This window comes from Ostrea edulis, chromosome 1, assembly GCF_947568905.1.
Source record: "Ostrea edulis chromosome 1, xbOstEdul1.1, whole genome shotgun sequence".
NCBI lineage: Eukaryota > Metazoa > Mollusca > Bivalvia > Ostreida > Ostreidae > Ostrea > Ostrea edulis.
In genome coordinates, this window is record NC_079164.1 from 20,952,455 (window position 1) to 20,974,454 (window position 22,000).

The 22,000-nt window shown below is 35.8% G+C and overlaps 2 protein-coding genes across 2 annotated transcripts; one reads left to right on the forward strand and one right to left on the reverse strand.

Annotated features, from left to right (window-relative positions):
- The first annotated feature begins 3,859 nt into the window (after positions 1–3,859).
- Positions 3,860–5,629, forward strand: LOC125663788 (tripartite motif-containing protein 2-like). The gene has a single exon (XM_048896165.2). It carries the CDS (start codon positions 3,860–3,862, stop codon positions 5,627–5,629), a length of 1,770 nt encoding a protein of 589 aa, XP_048752122.2.
- Positions 5,630–9,250: 3,621 nt separating this feature from the next.
- Positions 9,251–21,985, reverse strand: LOC125663642 (centromere protein N-like). Its single transcript, XM_048895936.2, has 9 exons — positions 21,765–21,985; positions 17,164–17,218; positions 16,961–17,023; positions 15,574–15,653; positions 15,287–15,463; positions 13,923–14,024; positions 11,638–11,701; positions 11,375–11,502; positions 9,251–10,958 (listed from the first exon to the last, which is right to left on the reverse strand). The coding sequence occupies exons 1-9, from the start codon at positions 21,930–21,932 to the stop codon at positions 10,740–10,742; spliced, it is 1,056 nt and encodes a 351-aa protein (XP_048751893.2). The 5' UTR covers positions 21,933–21,985; the 3' UTR covers positions 9,251–10,739.
- Positions 21,986–22,000: the final 15 nt, after the last annotated feature.

Below are 22,000 nucleotides of genomic sequence, written 5' to 3' on the forward strand. Positions count from 1 at the left end.
GCCCTATACTACCCCCGGGGGTCTTGATTTGAACAAACTTGAATCTCCACTATATCAGGAAGCTTTCATGTAAATTTGTACTTTCCTAGCCTAATAGTTCTTGAGAAGATTTTTTAAGATTTTCCTGATATATTTATATACAAGATTTTGATCCCCTATTGTGGCCTCGTTCTAAGACCGAGGGTCACGATTTTAACAAACTTAAATTTCCACTATGTCAAGATGCTTTTATGTAAATTTCAGCTTTTCTGGCCCAGTGGTTCTTGAGAAAATATTTAAATGACCCCACCCTATTTTTGCATTTTTGTGATTATCTCCTCTTTGAAAGGGCATGGTCTTTCTTTTGTACAAACATGAATCCCCATCACCTAAGGGTGATTTGTACCAAGTTTGATTGAAATTGGCCCAGTGGTTCTGGAGAAGAAGTCGAAGTATGAAAAGTTTACAGACGGACAGACAGACGACGGACAACGGGTGATCAGAAAAGCTCACATGAACTTTGAGCTCAGGTGAGCTAAAGAGGTGCTCCAGATTACGAAAAGCTCATTTTCGTAGCTGAAAAAAGAATCACATTAAAACGCGTAAAAGTTAAATTAACGTGTAACTTTCCCGAATAAACGCGTAATTTTCGCGTTACGCGAAATATTCTATATAAATATACTTATATAAAACAGGAACCCGTTGAACTTCAATGTTGATTAAACATAGAACTTCAACGTTGATTCAAAATAAAATGTAAACGTTTAGTGCCTGCTGGGTATGTCCCTTGGCCGTCATCTTTTGGAAAAACCCATAGAATTCTTACAGCAACTTTTGTAACTGTTAAATATAATTTTGTCATTTGATATGCTTTTTGTTTGGTTCGACCATATTTTATTGTCTAGAAAGACATTTCCTATGTGACAATTAATAACACAAAATATGTACAACAGAATCAAAGGTCAATAAAGCAATCAAATTCTATCAAGCGATGTGTATATACATAAATTACAAAGTACAGCTGGACAAGTCTATCGTTATTTTTTTTTTTCCATGATAATAAACAAATTATTTCATGCTACCCCTTTTTAAATACTGAGCGCATTCGATCCACAAATTCGTGCTTATAAGCAAAATCTTACGCTTTATAACGTAAAAACCTCCTGTTATAACGCGTAATTTTGTGTTATAACGCGTAAGTTTCGCTTTACAACGCAAAAAATTACGCGTTTATTCGCGAAATTTTCACGTTAATTTGCAAAACCTTTGTGTTATAACACCAAAGATACGCGGTAATTCGCGAAACTTTGGCGTATAACGCCAAAGTTACGCGTTGTAACGCGATTGATTGATTGAATATTGTTTTACGTCCCTCTCGAGAATATTTCACTCATATGGAGACGTCACCACTGCCGGTGAAGGGCTGCAAAATTTAAGCCTATGCTCGGCGCTTATGGCCATTGAGCAGGGAAGGATCTTTACCGTGCCACGTCTGCTGCGACACGGGACCTCGGTTTTTGCGGTTTCATCCGAAGGACCGCCCCATTTAGTCGCCTCTTACGACAAGCAAGAGGGTACTGAGGACCTATTCTAACCCGGATCCCCTCGGAATTATAACCCGAAAAATTATTCTGTTTTCAGCTACAAATATGAGCTCAATGCGTTTTCGTACCTGGTTCTTTTGAGTTAATATGAATTAGTTTAATATCTCAGTGTACCCATATCCACGTCTTTTATAAATCAATATTCGAAGAAGTGGAGGAATATCTTATCGACCAACCAATACGATTTAAAGGGGCATAGACACGATTTGGGCTGAAAATTTTCAAATTTTATTTTTACATTTTTAATGTTTAGAATGTTTGACTGAGATGTTTCTAATGTCAGTTGTCGAGGTATATGGGAGATATAGAGCTCACAATTCTTTGCTATGTAAACAAGGCTCGTACCATGTTTCTGTATAGGTTAGACATACAAGTAATAGTTCGTTTAAAGCAGATTTTTTTTCAATTTACAAGTTAATTTTGAATACAATAAAATAGTTTCTGATGTTAGCACAAATCATTTTGTTTTAAACATGCTACGAGCCTTGTTTACATAACAAAGAATTGTAAGTGCTGTATCTCACTTGTAATTCAAAAACTGATATTCAAATTTTGGTTGACCATTAGAAATACTTTAGTTAAGCACTTTAAACAATCAAAATGGAAAGATAAAATTTTCAGCACAACCGTGTCCATGCCCCTTTAAAGGATTTTTTTTTTTTTTTTTTTTTTTTGGATAGGCTAAAGAAGCTATTTCGTTGCCCAAAAAATAATTACATTGATAACCGTGGTTTCAATTGTACTGTTAAATGCAGCGGGTCAACCGAAGATGTAATGGACACCAATTGCATTTTACGGACAAGAAACGCATGAAACTGACGAATAACGGTTGTCAAGCGTATGTCCACAGGACCGGTACAATCCGTTCGTCTAAGGTTGAAAGAACGTTATATCAGTTTCTCTAATCTCTTTAGAGAAGTCGAAAGGCTATGCCATACCTCTCGCCTTCTCTAAAGAGAATACAGTTTCTCATGCGTCCCACGTTCGTTTAGCCCAGTAACTGTCCGTTATTCAGACGGTACTGTCTTCGGGAATCTCTCCAGATTCAGACAGGATTTCTATTTATGAATCTTGGACGGTCTGCTCTTCCGCAGCCTTGTCAGAGGGAGGAGATGGGGTGCATTTTCCCGTGCCCTGCTTTACCCTTAGATTCCCAACTTTTGTATAGACCTTCCTTTTGGAGGCATCATGGATATGTACGCTAGGGTGATAAGTCTAAAAAGATATATCCACTGTCGATTATATCCGTTTTGTCAGTCACATGACCCACAGGGGCTAAGCCCGTTTTGGACCCGAACCCTGTGATACCATAAATATAGAGTGGTTAGTTTTTTATCTGGGTCAGAGTTAGACCCCTTTCTATATTCATGGTATCACAGGGTTCGGGCCCAAAACGGGCTTAGCCCCTGTGACATGACCGTTACACGTCCGTCCGTCTAACGTTGTTCAAAGGAACATTATATCAGTTTCTCATGTGCATGTCCCATGTACGTTTAACCCGGCATTTGTTCGTTATTCAGACGATACTGTCCACTAATTGCCCGGTACGTGTCCAGGTTCTTATGTGTTTTATACGCTTCATACACCGATCTCAAAAGTCCCGAGCGGCAGCGGGAATGGCTTCCATCATCGGATGGCGTTAAGTCACAATTTTTATCCGTGCGACTCCCGTTTATTCTATCCGTTAAGGTGTGACTGCTGCTTTACTTTCTAGTAACCTTCGATATGACCTTTATTACCAAACAAAAGTTTTATAACCATATTTCACACCTTTTTATGTGGTTACAATTGTAACTTTGATGGTTTATATAGCGAGTGCTTATTTACATGATATAGTTCCTTCCTATGCACTCGCAACAAACTATCTTGCAAGTTTTGGATGTTCTGGGGATTTTGAACATTTCTATAGATAATTTCCCTTTCGAATGGAAACACGGCCCTTCATACGAAAGAAACAAGTCTTGAATATCCTATACCAAAGTACATGTATGCTTTGTGCTAGTTTTTTTTAATACATCAGACAAGTTCACTTGGTTATTAGCTCTGGTAAGCTAATAATGCCTTGTTATAACAAAAAGTTTAAATCACTACGCACCTTTTCATACAATCATTAACTTACACGTTTCGTGGTAAAATCAAACGAAAAGCGTCCAGGCAATCATTCGGATCATTACGTATTGTTTTACAATGGGGTTGGATTGAGAGCAAATTCACGTTAGAGAGGAAAGATCGAACATACTGATAGTTATTATCGTATTGTTTTTAGAAGATTCAACATGGCTTATGAAGATAGAAAAGTCAGCTTCACAAATGTTGATCAACTCTTCATTCTGGATCAAGCAGAAACGTTCCACATCAGCTTACAAAACAGTTGTGAAATATGCGAGGAAAATGGTGTTCGGGCGGTTTGGATTTGTATTGACTGTGATCAAAATCTTTGTGATAAATGCAAGAACGTACACCTAAAAACCAAAGCATCTGTCAGTTGCAATGTAGTGTCAATTACAATGAAGGAGAAGTACGGATTTGATGAAAGCAGTTGCTTGTTTCATCCGCGGGAAGTATGTCGACAATTTTGTCGATCATGCAACAGAGTAGTATGTCCCAAGTGCACAGCCACTGAACATAGCAGACACAATTATGTTGAATTGGACGAAGCAGTTAAAGAAAAGAGGTTCAACCTTCAGAGAAAATTAGATCATCTGCGGAAAGAAGACCTCCCAGAAATAAGAAATCGAACGTGTATGCTTGAGAAGAATCAGGAGGAGTACTCGGTATCGGTTCAAAATTTGATTCACGAGGTTTTCAAACGACATGAAATATGGAAAAGAAAAGCAGAGGAAATTAGAGACAAAATCTTGCGAGATATCAAGAAAACGGAAAAAGACGACATGGAAACAATAAGACGAGTTAAGAATTCTCTTGAAAAGTCATCAGAAGAAATGGAACTGTTACTGGAAAACTTGGAGAAAGAAATCTACGTGCACTCGGACAGAAAGTGTGTTAATTTCTGCGATACAGCGGAAAAGAAACTTGACCGTCTTGTTATGCCAAAGAAACTGGAGACACTAAAACCTCCTAAGTTAGTGACGATGGCGTTTAGCGCAAGCCTGATGACGAGGCAATTTGGTTTACTGGAACCCCAGAAAAGGATGCTAAAACCAAAACCTAAACCAGAAAGACCTAAAGTGCCATCGCCTGAAAGAAGACAGAGGGAAGTGAAACCCAGATTAGTGACGATAGTGTACAGTCTGCAGACGACCGGGACCATATTCAGTGTGTGTCCTGTTGGTAATGGGACTGCATGGATTGGAACTGGTCATACGGACAAGACTATCCGAAATGGTTCTCTGTACTTAGTAGACGTGGATGGCAACACTACAATGACACTGAAAACTGGTTACAATCCTCTCAGCCTAACCCTGACCAAATCCGGCAATATCCTCTTCTGTAGTGGATTTCGCTGTCGTCTGGTTGACTTTAACAATTCTGGTAAGGTAACAATATTCAATGACAAGGCTACGTACACCAGAGGCGTGACGACTACCAGAGATGACAATGTACTGGTCTCCTACGTCAATGATGGAAAAATCATACGAATGACTTCAAGCGGCAAAATTCTGGAGACCATAGAAAATGACAACAAAGGTCACAAACTTGTGGACTCGCCACTTTCTGTTAAAGAGAATGCCAATGGTGACATTTGTATACTCAACGGAGCACCAGGGAAGTATCTAACTGCAAAAGGAAAGGAACTAGTTTGTCTCTCAGAGGGCAAAATTAAATTCAAGTACTACGGAAATACCACTACACCGGCTTCAGTAAAGCCAGCCTTCAGTGATATTTCTTGTGATAAAAAATGTAACATATTCATATCTGATTACCATAATGACTGTGTCCATATGCTGGACAAAGATGGGAAATTTCTAAAGTTTCCAGGGACAAAAGAAGATGGCATTATCAATCCAGAGGGGATTGCTGTTGATAGTAGAGGGAATATCATGCTGTGTTCTCAAAGAAACCTCGTATACATTGAAAACTATTAAAATTATCACCATCGAAACAGTGATACAAACTCTCAATTATAGGATTTTTTCCCAGAATGATAAAAAAGGTGTTCTGTTTGCAAATAAGAGAATTCAAAATCCACACTTTGCTTTCATATGAATATATGATAAAACCCGTGAAGAAGACTCGTGTGAATGTTCTGGGGTTTTTTAAGGGACTGATTCACGACCCCCCCCCCCACCCCCCCAATTTTGTTTTTCACTTCTAATGATAAAAATCTACTGTCTAATGTGTTTAAAAGGTTTCGCAAAAAATATAAAGGTTCTACATGATCACAGAGCCTCAATTTAGAGAGTTTATTTGTTTTATAAACAAAGATTGCGGTATGTTATTGTTATACCCCCCCAACAAGTTGTGGGGGGGGGGGGTATACTGGAATCGGGTTGTCCGTCTGTCTGTCCGTCCGTCACCATATCATATATATGGACTACCCATGGGATGAAGATGTTCCCTATCGATTTTGGGGTCAAAAGGTTAAAGGTCAAGCGCACTGGACATCGAAGTAGCAATATGGTTTCCGGGCTCTAAAGCGTTATCCTTTCCACCTACAGTCACCATATCATACATATGGACTACCCATGGGATGAAGATGTTCCCTATCGATTTTGGGGTCAAAAGGTCAAAGGTCACGCGCACTGGACATCGAAGTAGCACTATGGTTCGGTTTGTCATGCCATTTGTTTTTTACACTCAGAAAAGAGGTAGTTTATACCTATTACCAACACCCTTTGGGAGATTGTGGTAAGCGGGGGGGGGGGGGGGGGGGGGGGGGGGGGGGTATTCTTAGTGAGCATTGCTCACAGTACCTCTTGTTTACGAAGTTTTCATATGAAATGCATATCGATCTAAGTTTATTATATCCATCACATGTCAAGTATTCTTTTGGTAAAATGTGTCATCTAAAAGTTAACTTTGTGACTGTGTAAAATTAAGAAGCTTTATAGTATAAAATTAATATTTCACTGGTTTGTTTGTTTTAAAAAGACTCGAGTCTTTGTTCACATAACACAGAGTTAAGGCTAAAATATTGCTTTTATCACCGCATTCAGAAGATCAAACCTTTGGCTGTCAGCATTAAATGAGTTATACTTTTAATACGAAAAAGATCTTTTGCAAAAATCGTGAACCAGTCCCTTTAAAATACTTATGAAAATTATAACGAGTTTTTGTTAATATTTTTCAAATCTACGTTTAAAATCTTCAAAAAGATGTCATTTGAAAAAAAATATATTAGACAAATATATTGTAAAAAGAAATCGAAATGAAATAACCAAATTTCAGAAATATAGCCATTCAGATTTGAACCAAACCAGAAGAAAAGAGTACCGATCTCAATAAAACTTTATAGAAATTACTAAACTGATCATATGGTTGCTAATTCTATACACTTTTCATCAGGAAAATTGATTTCCTTTATAAGTACATTTAGTTTGTAAACCATTGTACATCAAGGGAAGAATACAGTTTTCTAATTACAATGTTCTTTATGACTAGTGAGCTATTGTCCGTCCGTAAACTTTTCACATTTTCATCTTCTTCTCCAGAACCACTGGGCCAATTCCAATCAAGCTTGGACAAATCATTCTTAGATGAAGGGGATTCAAGTTTTTATAAAGAAAGGGTCATGCATCCTTCAAAGGGAAATCACGAAAAGGCAAAATTAGGGTGGGGTTATTTAAAAATTTTCTCAAAAACCACTGGGCCAGAAAAGTTGAAATTTACACGCTACCTTCCTGACATAGTGAAGATTCAAGTTTATTAAAATCATGGTCTTTGGGGGGTAGGGGTTAGGCCACAATAGGGGTTCAAAGTCTTACATTCAGATATATTGGGGATTTTTTAAACAATATTAATCTCAAGAAACACTGGGTCAAAAAACTGGAAATTTACATGAAGGCTTCCTGACATAAAGTAGATTTCAAGTTTGTTCAAATCATGGTCCCTGGGAGTAAAGTGTAACCACAATAGGGTATCAAAGTTTTATATGCTGATATATATAGGAAAAATCTTTAAAAATATCTCTTGAACTGTTTAAGCTAGAACTTTCATGTGAAGCCCCGGAAGTTTGGCCTACTTTTAATAAAAATCTGACCTATTCAATATCTCCTGAATTATTTACGGTAGAGCTTTCATGTTTTGTATATAGATTTCTTATGGCAAGGTCAGGCCGCGACAGACCGAAGTCCTTAAAACAGGTAGTGACAGTTCGATCGCCAATCGCTCAGCATCAGGTGTGAATGTCACGGGTCCTCGGAGATGACCTTAAAAACGGATGTTCCGTGTCACAGTAGGTGTGGCACGCTAAAGAACCCTCACTGCTCAATGGCCGAAAGCACTGAGCAAAGACCTAAATTTGAAGCCCTTCACCGGTCTTGGTGACGTCTCCGTATGAGTGAAAAATTCTCGAGAGACGTAAAACAAGATACAATCAATCAATCATATGGCAAGGTCTTTCATAAACCATGATCTATGACCTTGGTTTTATCCAGAACAAGGTCATGTTGGGGCATGTTGAGACATCTGTGTGTTATGTGAATTCATTTTCAGTTATGTTGTGATCATTTGGGGCTAGGATGGGGTCAAAAATTTTCATGGGGATAAAGATTGAAAAAAATCACAACAGCTGAACGATAGGACCAAGGTGACTCATGTGAGCAATGTGGCCCATGGGCCTCTTGTTTATAATTCTGGGGTGCATTTTACAAAAGAACTTACGACCAACTTTACATGCTGAAATTCTCCTGTTCATAGTAATTCATTCCAATGTCAAATAGGTAAGAAATAATGTTGAAAATTAAGTTTCAGAAACGTTTTAACTAATAATTGTGTAATACAATTTAAGACTTGCGACTTTGTCGTAAGTTGTTTTGTAAAACGGGCCCCTGATTGGGCTTGGTTAAAATTTGAAAAAACTCAAATTTCTGAATTTTTTCCATTTCATATTTCCTTTTAAAATACATTTCTCTGATATAGCTTTTTTTCACTTCTAATTGACATGTTTTCAAAGACTTTAGCCGTAGATTTAAAAAGTATTAACAAATAAAGTTTTCAATTTTCACAATCATTTTTTTATTTAAAAAATCAGTACGTCTACTGTCTTTTAGGCATGTTCTATTAGATACCCATATCATGCATCAAATTACAAAGAAAGGTGGGTATTTTAACCTTTTTTATCATTTCAAGAAAAAATCACAAAAAATTCATATCACTATTCAATAAAATTTGGTGTAATGAGCCCCTTTAAGAGAACAAAGTTCACCAATGGTATAATTTGGCCCCAATTCCAACACACATATATATACATGTATATGTATATGAAAGGTACTAGTATATAAAACCAATTATAATTTTAAGTCATTTACTATCAACTGGCCAAAATTCAATATTTTCTAAGCCTTTTCAGCAACGCCATATTCAAAACTGGAAATCAGTAATGGAAACAAAAATCTTAAAATTTTTTGTTTACAATTATTTCAGCATGGAAAGAAATTCATTTTTTGGGCTGAATATGTCTGTACATGTAGTTGCGCCTAATCCCCCCCCCCCTTTTGGGGGGGGGGGGGTGACTGTGTTGTGAAGAAATAAGAAAAATATGCAAGTAAATTTTCCTGAACAATTTATTTTTAGTAACAGCTTGATAACAAACAGGAGACCCATGGGCCTTTAACAGTTGCCTGAGTAACATGCAATGCCCCAGCAACAAGTTCAGGGGTCACCAATTCCAAAATCTTCATAACCATGTATACATTATTTCATCACAAAGATCGAAAATGCATCACCTCTCTCTTACTTATCAGCTCTGCCCTAGACCATAAACTTCTGATACAGGTAGGAAAAGATTTTTAAAGGTACACATGCCATATTACACAGTATTCTGTTCAATGTTAAAAACCAGACCAAAATTTTGTCAGTGTGATAAACCATAAAAAATAATATCAACAAATTATATACTGGTATCAAAGGACTACTGGTTTATTCAATGCAAGGGGAAAACGGATATTTTCTAATACATAGTGACTTTATGGTGGATGTGAGCAAGCGCACGAGAAAATATTAGAAACATCATGGGAGATGAGGATTTTGGCTACAGTACAGTCATATTGGATAATGAGTTTATGTTAAACATGAAATTTTACTCCCCTTCAATTGATCTAAGTGGTTCTCTCTACCCCGTTTTCTGTTTGACTGTCTTTTATTGCTGAACATGTCCTGCCAACAGCCTGCATGTCATCATGTTATTGGGACGTTAAGTGATCATGAATAAAGTGAAATGGTGTGTTCACCATCTGACCGGAGAAGAAATGATTAAATAAGAAAAAAGCCTGATTACTATTTAATCCATTCCAGTTAAATCGCATAAACTGTATAACTTACATATATAATGTATATAGCTTGATATAAAACAAAAATTACTATGTACTCAGTTTTATTCTTTGATGTCCAGAAGAATCATTTTAAAGAAATGCTGCACTTTCAATACACGTATTAATATATGAACTATAAAGCCCTACCTTAGCACCAGAACCCCTGACCCATGAATTTCACAACTTTGGAAATGGCTTATCTTCTTTTTCTATGTACTTGTGTTTCATTGTCTGATGTCAATAATTAAATTTTTGTTTTTAATTTTAAGAAATACCCTTTTCACTACAGGATTCATAAAACCCTGTCCTATAACCAAATAGAAGAAACCTTTCTCATTAAGACTGTACAGTTTGTCAATTCCTATTCCCCTGACCCCAAAGACGTTCCACACCAAAGATGAAAAATGGCCATGTACTTACAGGGAAGAAGTTGATCATGTCCAAATGTCAATGCACGACGGACATCTACCAATCACAATAGGCTACCAGAGTGACTCAGGTGACCTATAAACAAAATACTGACCTACTTTAACTGATAATTATATAATATCAGTGTAAAATAGAATAATATAAGAGAGTTATAGTTGTTGAACAGAGCCATCGATGACCACCGTTGTGTTTATGTTATTTTCTGGAGGCACTGTGATGCCTTGGATTAACTGTGATCCCAAATATAACCTTGTACCACATATTGATGTCTTTGTTGATATTTTGAAGAGTAAAATCATGATTTGTCCTTATTTTTAAGAACAAATTTATTCATCCCCAGTGAATTCACTCTCAGTAAATGCTTGGGAAGTGGTTCATTTGCTAGCCCACACTTTGCTAAATTACGAATTCCCTCGAGAACTGAAGGTCCTTCAAACTTGACACAACATCTGAATTGTTCAACCTTATCTGGTACGTTCTGTAGATTCTTATTTCCTTTAAACTTGACATCAACCTGTTGAAATAAAGACAAGTGTAGAAAACAAATGCATGTGTAACAGCTATATGAGAAAGCACTGATACACAGCGGTTTTGATTATTTTTCAGAAAGCTTTAATTAATAACAAAATGAGATGTATTCCAAAAGTACCCCCCCCCCCCCTTTCCCATCTTCATTAGACAAGGGTGACGATACAAGGTGTTTCTCTTTCTCGAAAGAAAAATACCATGTGTTGTCAGCCTTGGTTAGCAAAGACACTTTTCCCCACATCATCCAAGTTTACAACACAACCTGCAATTGTCTTTATCATTTTCCCCTCCCTGATTACAAAATTACAATACTTAACAAACTTACAACTAAAATCTGATTTATAAGACACACCCCCTCCCCCCCACTTTTCTTTCACATGGATTTTTATGTTTTAAAGATACCTTAAACTGCAGTGATTCCAAAACTGGTTGCTCATAACTGCCAAAGGCGTCCTCCAAGCTAAGCGATCGTTTACGTTTCATTGCTTCATCTTCTGATCTCATGTTTGGTTCTCTTTCCATTTCTTCTGCTACAATATACAAATTTATTTTATAGGGAATGTAATCATTCATCTCCACATATTCCATTTTACACAATGAAAATATCAACCATGTGTTTTATAAACTGATAAGAGCATTCACTGTTGGTGTAATTATGGCACTACCTTTACGCTTGCGTCGACTCATAAAGGGAAGGTTCTGAACTTCTTTCAGCCTTCCACATGAAGTCTACAATACAAAAGATACATGTTGGATGTTTGGAAGAGTGAATCAACACAAGGAAATGCAAACCTCTGCCACTAAAATTCAGTCTAAATTTCACCCCTATAGATCTTGAATCCATCATCAGTTCTTCCCCAAATTAAAAACACTTGTTGCCAGTCAACAATCAACCTTTAGTACAAATTTCAGGAAAATTCACACATTTCATGTGCAATCTTGCTAACAAACCAACTGAATCAATAATTAACATCTCTGACTGAGATATAGTATAGTTACAATACTTTCAAAATAAACAAGAGGCCCATGGACCACATCGCTCACCTGAGTCAACTTGGCCCATATTCAAAGACTTCCCCTACATATTCGCATATAAAACTTTGATCCCTATTGTGTCCCCAACCTACCCCCAGGGGTCATGATTTATACAAACTTGAATCTGCACTATGACAGGATGCTTTGAGGTAAATTTCAACTTTTCTGGCCCAGTGGTTCCTGAGATGAATATTTTTAAAGATTTTCCCTACATATTTGTATGTATAACTTTATCCCCTATTGTGGCCCCACCCTACCCCAGTGGCCGTGATGTTAACAGAATTGAATCTGCACTATGCCAGGAAGCTTTCATGTAAATGTAAAAGAAGATTTCCCCATTATATTTGTATGTAAAACTTTGATCCTGGGGGGCACAATTTTTACAAACTTGAATCTGCAATACATCAGGAAACTTTCATGTAAATATAAACTTTTCTGGCCCAGCGGTTCTTGAGAAGAAGATTTTTAAAGATTTTCCCATATCTTTGTATGAAAAATTTGATCCCCTATACTAGCCACACCCTACCCCCGGGGACCATAGTTTTAACAAACTTGAATCTGCACTAAGTCAGGAAGCTTTCATGTTACAAATGTAAAGTTTTCTTCAGAAGAAGATTTTTCCTATATATTTCTATGTCAAACTTTGATCCTTTATTTTGGCCCCATCCTATTCCCAGGGGCCATGATCTGAACAAACTTGAGCCTACTTTATACCAGGAAGCTTTCAAGTACCATAAAGCTCCACTTTTATGGCCTAGTGGTTCTTGAGAAGAAGACTTAAAGATTTTCCCTATATTATATTCACATGCAAAAATTTGATCCCCTATCATTTTGGTCCCACCCTACCCCTGGGGGTCATGATTTTAACATTTGAATCTCCACCATGACAAGAAGCTTCATGTGATTTTCAGCTTTTCTGGCCCAGTGGTTCTTGAGATTTTTGAATGGACCTATTTTTGCATTTTTGTGATTATCTCCCCTTTGAAGGGGGCATGGTCCTTCATTTGAATAAACATGAATCCCTATCACTTAAGGATGATTTGATGTTTGGTTGAAATTGGCCCAGTGGTTCTGGAGACATTGAAAGTGTGCAGAGTTTACAGAGACAGACAACGGGTGATCAGAAAAGCTCAATTGAGCTTTCGCTCAGATGAGTTAAAAAGTCTTTATGTGATATATTTTTTAAAATCTTTTGAATTAATCTGGGTCCTTTACAATTTAAACTATTTTGAAATGATGTATGGAATCTGAAATTTGAGGAACAACTAAATATGTGTTCATATAAATATGAATGAAAACGGTGTTTCTATCAAGGGTCCACATGCATATTAAAAATGCCCATTCTGGGATTAGTGCATGCTGGAATACAAAGTGTATTTATATCTCACAATCTCTATGTTAGTTTTCAACTGTCTAATTTCAAAATTGTACAAATGACCTTAACTTTGGGTTGATGTCACAATAATGGAAAATACTGCTTTAGAATAGTGTTTGTTCCAACTCAATAAAGTTTATATCTTAGGACATGTCCATGCGTTTAAATTGTCTACAGATAGGTGAAACTGAATAAATTAAGTCTCCACCAACATACTTATTTTTCTCAAACCACAAAATTTTAACACCATGAAAATGCTTTTTCACTCTTTCAAAATTCAAAGAGAACAGTATGGATACACTGATGCCAATATAACACACTGGTTCTGATGATGGCCATTTCCACTCACACCCCCCCCCCCCTTCTCCCATTGATAGATATTGAATTTCCCAAGTACACCTGCGGGGTAACAGCAGAGAGATGTACGGATGATTAGACTTCTGTGTAGTAAAGTGAAGGTATACAGTTGATGAACAGACAGCTATCTTGTTACAGAGGTTCCTAACAGACACTATGTAATGTCCCTTGATTTATGCTTACCTCGCCTATTTTATTAAAAGCCAGCTGAAAAAGTGATTTGTAATGAAGTCCCGACAGCATCATATTTCCCATTGTGTGATAGCCAAATGTGTTTGACAGACACTGCAAAAAAAAAAAAATACAAATTGAACACTTAAAATGAGAAGTGTGATTAAATCATAACACACTGAACATTCCACATAAATGGACACAGACAGTGGCACTTTGATGAAAGTATAAGACATTTGCCATTCTTTAGACATCTTGTTAAAAGAAGGACAAAGTGCAAAATGTCTGCTAAACTTTCAACTAGATTACACACCTCAAAACAAGCTCGTTTTAATCAACTAGAAAAATATTGTTGATATCAATACAATTTTTTGATTAATTGTATCTTGCTTAATGTCTCTCGAGAGAATTTTTCACTTGTATGGAGACATCACCAAGACCGGTGAAGGGCTTCAAATTTAGGCCTTTGCTCAGCAATTACGGCCTTTGAGCAGTGAGGGTTCTTTAGTGTGCCACATCTACTGCGACACGGGACATCCGTTTTTAGGGTCATCTCCGAGGACCCATGACAATCACACCTGATGCCAAGCATTTGGCGATGGAATTGTCACTACCTGTTTCAACCACTTAGGTCTGTCATGGCCGGGATTTGAACCCTGGCCTCCTGTATGCGGGGCAAACACTCTAACCTCTAGGCCACCGCGGCGGTATAATTATTTGAATCAGAGTTCTTAGGCTTAGGGACTAGGGCTGAAAACAAGATTGGAACCAGGAAGGTCAGATCATTTTCTGACATCATTACAGGAGCAGCTTTGAAACAGTTTCAAAGGAAATCATCAAGTTGAAATAACTGTGAGTTCTAAATCACTGACTATAAATAAAGACAAAATTCACCAATTATTCATATTCAGAGGAAAAATAGTCCATCTATATTTTTACACATTAGGACTAAATATCATGAATATAGACCCCAGTTTCACAGAATTAAAAGTCCTGCATGAGAATTAAAATATTGTTAAACATAATTGGGAACTAGGCTCCTGCAAAACACTCCTTCATGTATAGCATTTCCAAAAATTACAGTGACCTTTACTATTACATATTTGGCATTCAAAATCAATATCAACTCATATCTTTATACATATTACTACTTGCAAGTTTGGTGAAAAAATCTTAAAAGGGTGAAACCGATAACAGACAGAACAAACAGTCAAACAAGCTTGGCTTTATATCTCCAACTGTGTTGCAAACGGATACCCAATAATAAACGATTAATGGAATTACACCACAAGAAACCCAGGATTTGCTGTGAATATCAATGATCTCCAACTCCCACATATTTCAAACAATTTTTGATACACTAATTTTATACAAACCTGAAACAGGAAGTTCTGGATAGACACTTTGAAGGCTGAGATTGCAATGCTCTGGCAATGAGGATAATGTATCACGTAAATGGTGTTAGAATTCATGAATTTTGGATTGGTTCCCGCCTGTATGTAAATCCTACAGAACAGAGCACCGTCCTGTAAAGTCACTGACACTGAGGCTGTCTGCAACAAAAGATTCTTACGCTGAAGATAAAATTGTACTTTAAGACAAGATATGAATCGGATTTGAAAGTTGCTATACTAAATGTTTGGCACGCACTGTAAATTCTTACTGAATCAAAATATAGGTCAATTTGTTTATGAAGTTTCTTTCTGAACTTCACAGGATCTGACATCTGATTCTCTTTAGTCCCTGAAAAATTAAATGTTTCGTCTTCAACAGATGACCAGGTCAATGGATTCAGCCTTGTCATTCAAGGTGTCTACTAACAGGTAGTATATAAGTTAAATTTTACAAAGGCTTTACAAAGCTTGGTAAGATAAAAAAAAAAGTTTGTTTCCTGTTACCCAACCTACCTGGACTCAAAGATGCCGACCTGGATTTTTTCTAACCATACATCTGATAAAAAATCATTTCTGGATCAGAATGTTTTAATTTTGATCCTGGCTAGCTTGTAAAATAAACAAAATGGCAGCTCCCAGTGGCATGGAAGCTAGCCCAGTTACTGTGGTTAACATTCAGAGAACGCAGTCATCATAGTGAGAACTCTGTTATTACATCATTTAGTGATTCAAGTACTTCCTTAGATATTTAGGGTCAATACCACAAAGCCGGACCTCCACTTTTAAGGTCATATCCAAAAGACCCATGATTCTCACTTCTAAATGCCAAGTGTTTGGAGAAGGAGCAATAACTACTTGTGCTTATGTCTTAGGTTTGAAGCGACCATGGCACAAACTCATGAAATCCCAGTTACGAAGCAAATGCTCTACTACTACAACGATACTACACCTGGGTCTGATTTTAGGTATGATACTGTGATCTATAATTTATATGTGATCAACTCTTTTTTTCTAGTTCTTTGTTTAGTTCCATTTCTTGAAGCTGCATAAACCAACCCCCTATGAAAAATAATAATTTTAGAATCCATTCAAGAACAGAATAGGCCGGGTTGCTTTAAAATAAGTTATCTATCATAGAGACAGCAGTACAAAACATACTGGGAAAATTACATATTCAATGTAGAATTTACATACTGAACATTGCATGAGGGTAAATATCGAATTTCCTATGTAACTTCATCATCGGAACCCACAGGTTTTCTGTCCATTACAGTAGACATTGCTGAATGCAGTGTGTAAACCGAGAGAAAACCTGTGGGTTCCATTTGATGATGTAACTTGTAAGGTGACTTTTGATTGGTTAACAAGCTGGGTGTAAGTTTCTGTACCTCCTGCTGAAGCCGGGGGTAAATAAAATGACATCACATTGCATTGTCTCTACACGCAAATTCGTTATTCTTAGTCAGATGTTTGGAGGTAACTGTAAAATGCCAAATTCTTACAATATCACATTGTAATATTCATGAATCATATAACATTGAAATTATGCCCCTTTCTAAGGAAATGTTCTGCGCCATCTCTCTGCAACTTAATTACATCTATACATATACAATACAAATTACATCTATATATTTAATTTTACCATTCAATATTTACCTGCTTTTTTATCAATAAGTTTGTACATGGACCATCTCCTCTTTGTGGGATATTTCACTGTACCTGTCCACAAAGACAAACATGGAATTATTTTTAAGGTAAAATGTGTTACATGTACATAATTACTAGTATTGTATGATAATATTATCCAAGAGAGCCAAATATAACTGTACAAAAAACTAAGTGTAATTTCCACAACTTACACATCAAGTCAAAGTCATTAACTCTTTCTAAGGTTTCTTTCTTTCTATTTTTTTCCTGCAATAATAAAATAAAGAAAGAATAATCAAACAAATTACATGTGAAATACACATGGCTAGAAAAGTATAAGATATAATTAATTTGGTGTTCTTTAATAATGCAATCTAGAATATTTTTATCCAAATATTTAAATTTTTGTTTACACAAGACAGATTGACCTACAACAACGTAGAATGCATGTAATGTCTTTGGTGAAGGAATATGTTTTGTAAACTCTGCCAAGAGTTCAAGCAACATCCCAAGAACAGTCATATAAGGTGCACTCTGTGTGTCCTACAGGGATGTATCTCCAAGGGAACATGAGAAGAGTCATTTTCAGCACGTGACTGTCAATTTTTGTTGACAGTTGTGCAATTACATTAAAATCAATACAAGTATTACAATTTAGACTTTGTAGACTGTGAAAGATTTTAAACTATCCACCGACCTGATCCTGACACAAGTTCCCTTTTGGGAAACAGCAGCTTTGTGGAAAAACCCATGAACAAGATTGATTAATGTTTAATATTTGCACCATATATAAACTATCAAAATATTTAATCTTTGTGGGTTTTTTTTATTGTTGTTTATAAAATATGATATACATGTGTATCAAAAACAAAACACACTTCACATGTAGTCTTGTAAATGTCATGAAACGCTTCGCTCAGTCTGCAACACAGTAAAATTTGAAATGATGGAGAACAATGACTAGACTACGATATGTTAAGTTAAATCTTGGGATTACTTTGATTGGACTAGAAAAGCTCGGCATTAAACCAGTATTGGAGACTGATATCATATACCTATCGTAAGTTAGTAATTTGTTATTGATAAGAGTTTTTGAAATAAAAAAAAAATTTCCCTGGTCTAATGGACCAGTGAATTGATGAATTTACTGGTCTGAACAAATATTTACCAATCAGTATTTTAGTTACTTGAATGAATAAAGTGCACCGTCACAGCACATGACACGCCCATCAGATATTCATTATAAACAGATAAAAGTGCATGACACAAACTCATGTCAATCTTAATTAGTACAAAGATTGCACCAATATCTTTCCTTTTAGGTTTGAGGTAAAATCAAGATTATCCCTTGTAATATATCTATTGCATATTGCAATTGACTTGTAAAAATATCTCTTGAATTGTTCAAATAACTACAATTTTCCAAAACACATTTTTATTTCATTACATATAATAGATCAAATCTTTCACAATGTACATGAATTACTTATTTTGGGTTGTACAAAGATTACACTCATTAATAATCTTTAACTGGACAGATGTAATCTAGCTCTTATCAAAATGATCTTTGGATCTCCAGCTGAACTCTAAAACACCATGGGCATCTTAATTGGACAAAGAGATTTAAACTGACAATTCCTATTTCTGTTCTGTGTTAAGCCTTTGCAAATTTTGTAGTACAGTACCACATATTATCTATATCAGTAATGTTAGAAACAAAATAAGCATTCATATTAATTGTTATGTAGCTACATTTTATGAAGAAGAAAAATGTGTATTTCTTGATGTAATGATTATTGAACCAGGGTTACTGAATACTCTCTAACATATGTAGGAATTACCTCCCTTAAAACACTGTTTTAAAAAAAATACTTACCATTTTAAAACTCGTAATGACCTGATTTTAAGCTACAATTTACATTTTTATACAGATACATAAATTGACAAAGTTTGCTGATTCTAGGACTCATATCTACATGAGCCCAGATAAAAAGGGTTATGCCATAGCATCTTAATTAAAGGTGATAGTAACCTTGATTTAGGGTGTGACACACCTTCTCAAGATGCATCAACTGACCAAATTTGATGATTCTAAACCAAATAATTGTCCAATTACGAGTCGGACAAGGTTTTGCCATATCGTCTTACTAGTAATCAATAGTCAAACTGACCTAACTTTAAAGAGTGACCCACCCTCTACCCAAGATGTATCAGCTGATAAAAGTTTGATGATTCTAGGTCTCATAGTATTTGAGTTACGAGCCAGACACAAAGAGGGACAGACGGACGGACATAATTGCCATACCATAATACTGTACATCCCGTCTGTATAAAAAACAACAAACAAAATTAGAAAATTAAAACCAAATTAAAATTTAATGTAAAGCCAACATATCCACAGCCCCATGACCAGGATGATAGTAAAGAAGGTGTTGCACGTTTCATGTTAACTTCCCTAAAGGTGTTGCATAAAAGATTGAAAAAATTTAAGTTATTCAAATATATGATAAAACCAATTGGAACGTATGTCTTGATTCAATAATTTTTGAAAATAAGTTGAAAAGACGTGTATTGACAAAATTAGTCAAAATATTTCGAGTTTAAATCAAGTAATAAGTGATTTATTTGATTTTTAGCGTTAAAATGGAGGGGTATCCCCGAATTTCAGAAAAACTGCCTCCGTGAAACAAAATAAATTTAGCATGAACATGTTCTTCGAGTTTTCCTCTAAAAAACTGTTGCTTTGAAATTTTGTTTCACGAGGACATTTTTTTGTAAATTTATAAAAATGGAAACGACTTCACTGGTATTATTTTCAACTTCACCTGTACGTTTATTTTTCTTAATAATGTATGGCCTACTGTGTGGTAGACTCATATATGTAAAGATGTTTTCTATTTTTAAAACAACCGGGTTTGACTCCCTCACGAACAATTTTTTTTTCATATTACGTTTTTTAACTAATTTTTTTTTTCTTAATTGAAACATGCTTCTAGTTTTTATAAATGTTTCATGTCAAATCTCTGTTTATTACCATGTGCCGAGTTTGAAATAAGCTTCCAACCTGGACACTGTTTAGTTTGTGAATAGGACTCTCAACAAACACGCCAAATACAGCATGCAATACCTGTGTTTTAATAGTCAAGGCTGCTAACGAGAACTCGTATGTTTTTCTGAATAAAAGTTGTTGACAAAAGCATGGTGCCTTTTCCGAAAAACCGTTGTGAACTATGCAAAGCTTTGGGAGAAAAATTTTAAGGCCAAACAAGGTAAATTACCGTTAAACAGTTTGAGTTTATATGTATTCCAGTTGTTACTTGCTATGTTGAATCCATTTTTACAGGTGTATGTTCTTCGAATAATGTTGAACTTCATTAATGCGTATCAAACTTTGTGGTCAGAGTCATGTACAGTTGCCAACTGTTGGTTGTAGAAAATAATACATACAAGTATAAGAGCGTTTGGACTGTAGTAGTATAGAATATTTTAATATTAATACACTCGTAACATGTAGCCGTATACATTGTATCTGATACTCAGAAAAAAAGAAGACAATTTAATTTTCACGAATTCAAAATTTATCTTTAGACTACATGTATAATATATCGACACATAAAATGTATTAGGTTTGCCCTTAGTACTGGGGAATCCTTCAGGTATTTAAATGACAAATACGCAATGAGTATAAATATGAATAAAGGTCAGTTCTACGTCACGAGTGCTGGCACGGAGCTCCGATTAGGGAAAATTCCCGCTTCGGTGCAACACCCCCTTTGGACTGTTTGAATGTCATAATTCCATGTGGCTTCAAATGTATTATTGACTTGTTCTCGAAACCAGTAACCCTAAGCGCAGCCTAATCCTAACTGAAACCCTAACCCTAAGTGCAACCCCACAAGAGTTGCAAAGGTGCACATGTTTGTGTGGACAGCAATGGAGCCCTAACCCGGAATGACCTGCATGCCAAATTCCATTAAATTTCACAAATGCATCTGTCCACATGACAAAGCCGAATTCAAGTGACACAAGTTGTAACATTAGTGGCTTTCATCCATGTCCACTTTTATTGTCCACTTTTATTATGATTCAAGTATGATCCGGAAAAATATGAAAAGGAAGTCGTCTAATTTCGCACTTTCCAATGTCTATTTGTTTGCTTTAAATGTTTAAAGCGTTTGAATCTACTCATTTAAATATGCAGATTCAAACATTTAGTCAATTTCACAACTACATTTAAAAATCATACACGTAAAGAGGTCAAAGTTCCAAATTGATCGTTTACACATCACTGGTCCTTTGGACCAATTATATTTAAAAAATATCACTGAACTTTAGAAATATTTACTGGTGGAATCGGCGGATTTAAAAAACTCCGATAAATTTTTCTTGATTGATTTCTGCTGAGCTTATTTAGGGTTATTCTAACCCCTAACAGAATTCGGGGCTTGTTATAAGGAGAAAGAATTACTGCATTTTTCAAGATTTTCATTTCATTTGTCTGATTTATTGAATTTCATAGCCAGCAATAATCAATCACAAAGATTTCACACAATTTATTTACAATGATTGAAAGAAAAATATACCATAATATCAATATTAATTAATATAAATAATTTAAAATTACGAACTAATTCTGAATTTTTCTTATCGAAAATAAATTTTTGGTAACAAATGTCCAATATGTCTAAGCGTGTTTAAGATACACTTACATTTACACACATAATGAAATTAAAAACTTTGCTTTTAAAGCAACAGATAGTATAGTGATTTTATTATGTGGATAAATCTAGTAAAAATTCGGGGTATCACTTACTTCGCACAATTTTGCAACTTCTCGAACCACGCATGCTTTCGATTTGGAAAAATCTAGTTGATTTAACTCGTTGACAGTTAAATACCCCCACTGTCGTAAGAGTGACTCCAAATCTGCTGCCTTACATTTAGAAACAGCTGACCTCAAAACATCAGCATAATGTGCCATTTTGAAAATACAGGAAAATTCCGCCGTCTTGCGTGAAAAAAAAAAAGGTGTGATGTTTTGAGTAGTTG

Bases quoted from the DNA above. Each gene is read 5' to 3' on its own strand.
- LOC125663788 (XM_048896165.2), top strand. From the start codon at position 3,860: ATGGCTTATGAAGATAGAAAAGTCAGCTTCACAAATGTTGATCAACTC.
- LOC125663642 (XM_048895936.2), bottom strand. From the start codon at position 21,932: ATGGCACATTATGCTGATGTTTTGAGGTCAGCTGTTTCTAAATGTAAG. The intron at 17,024-17,163 runs GTAAGTTGTGGA...CTTTGTGGACAG, and splicing joins TAATGACTTTGACTTGATGT to GTACAGTGAAATATCCCACA. The intron at 15,654-16,960 runs GTAAATATTGAA...TTAATTTTTCAG, and splicing joins ACTTATTGATAAAAAAGCAG to GGACTAAAGAGAATCAGATG.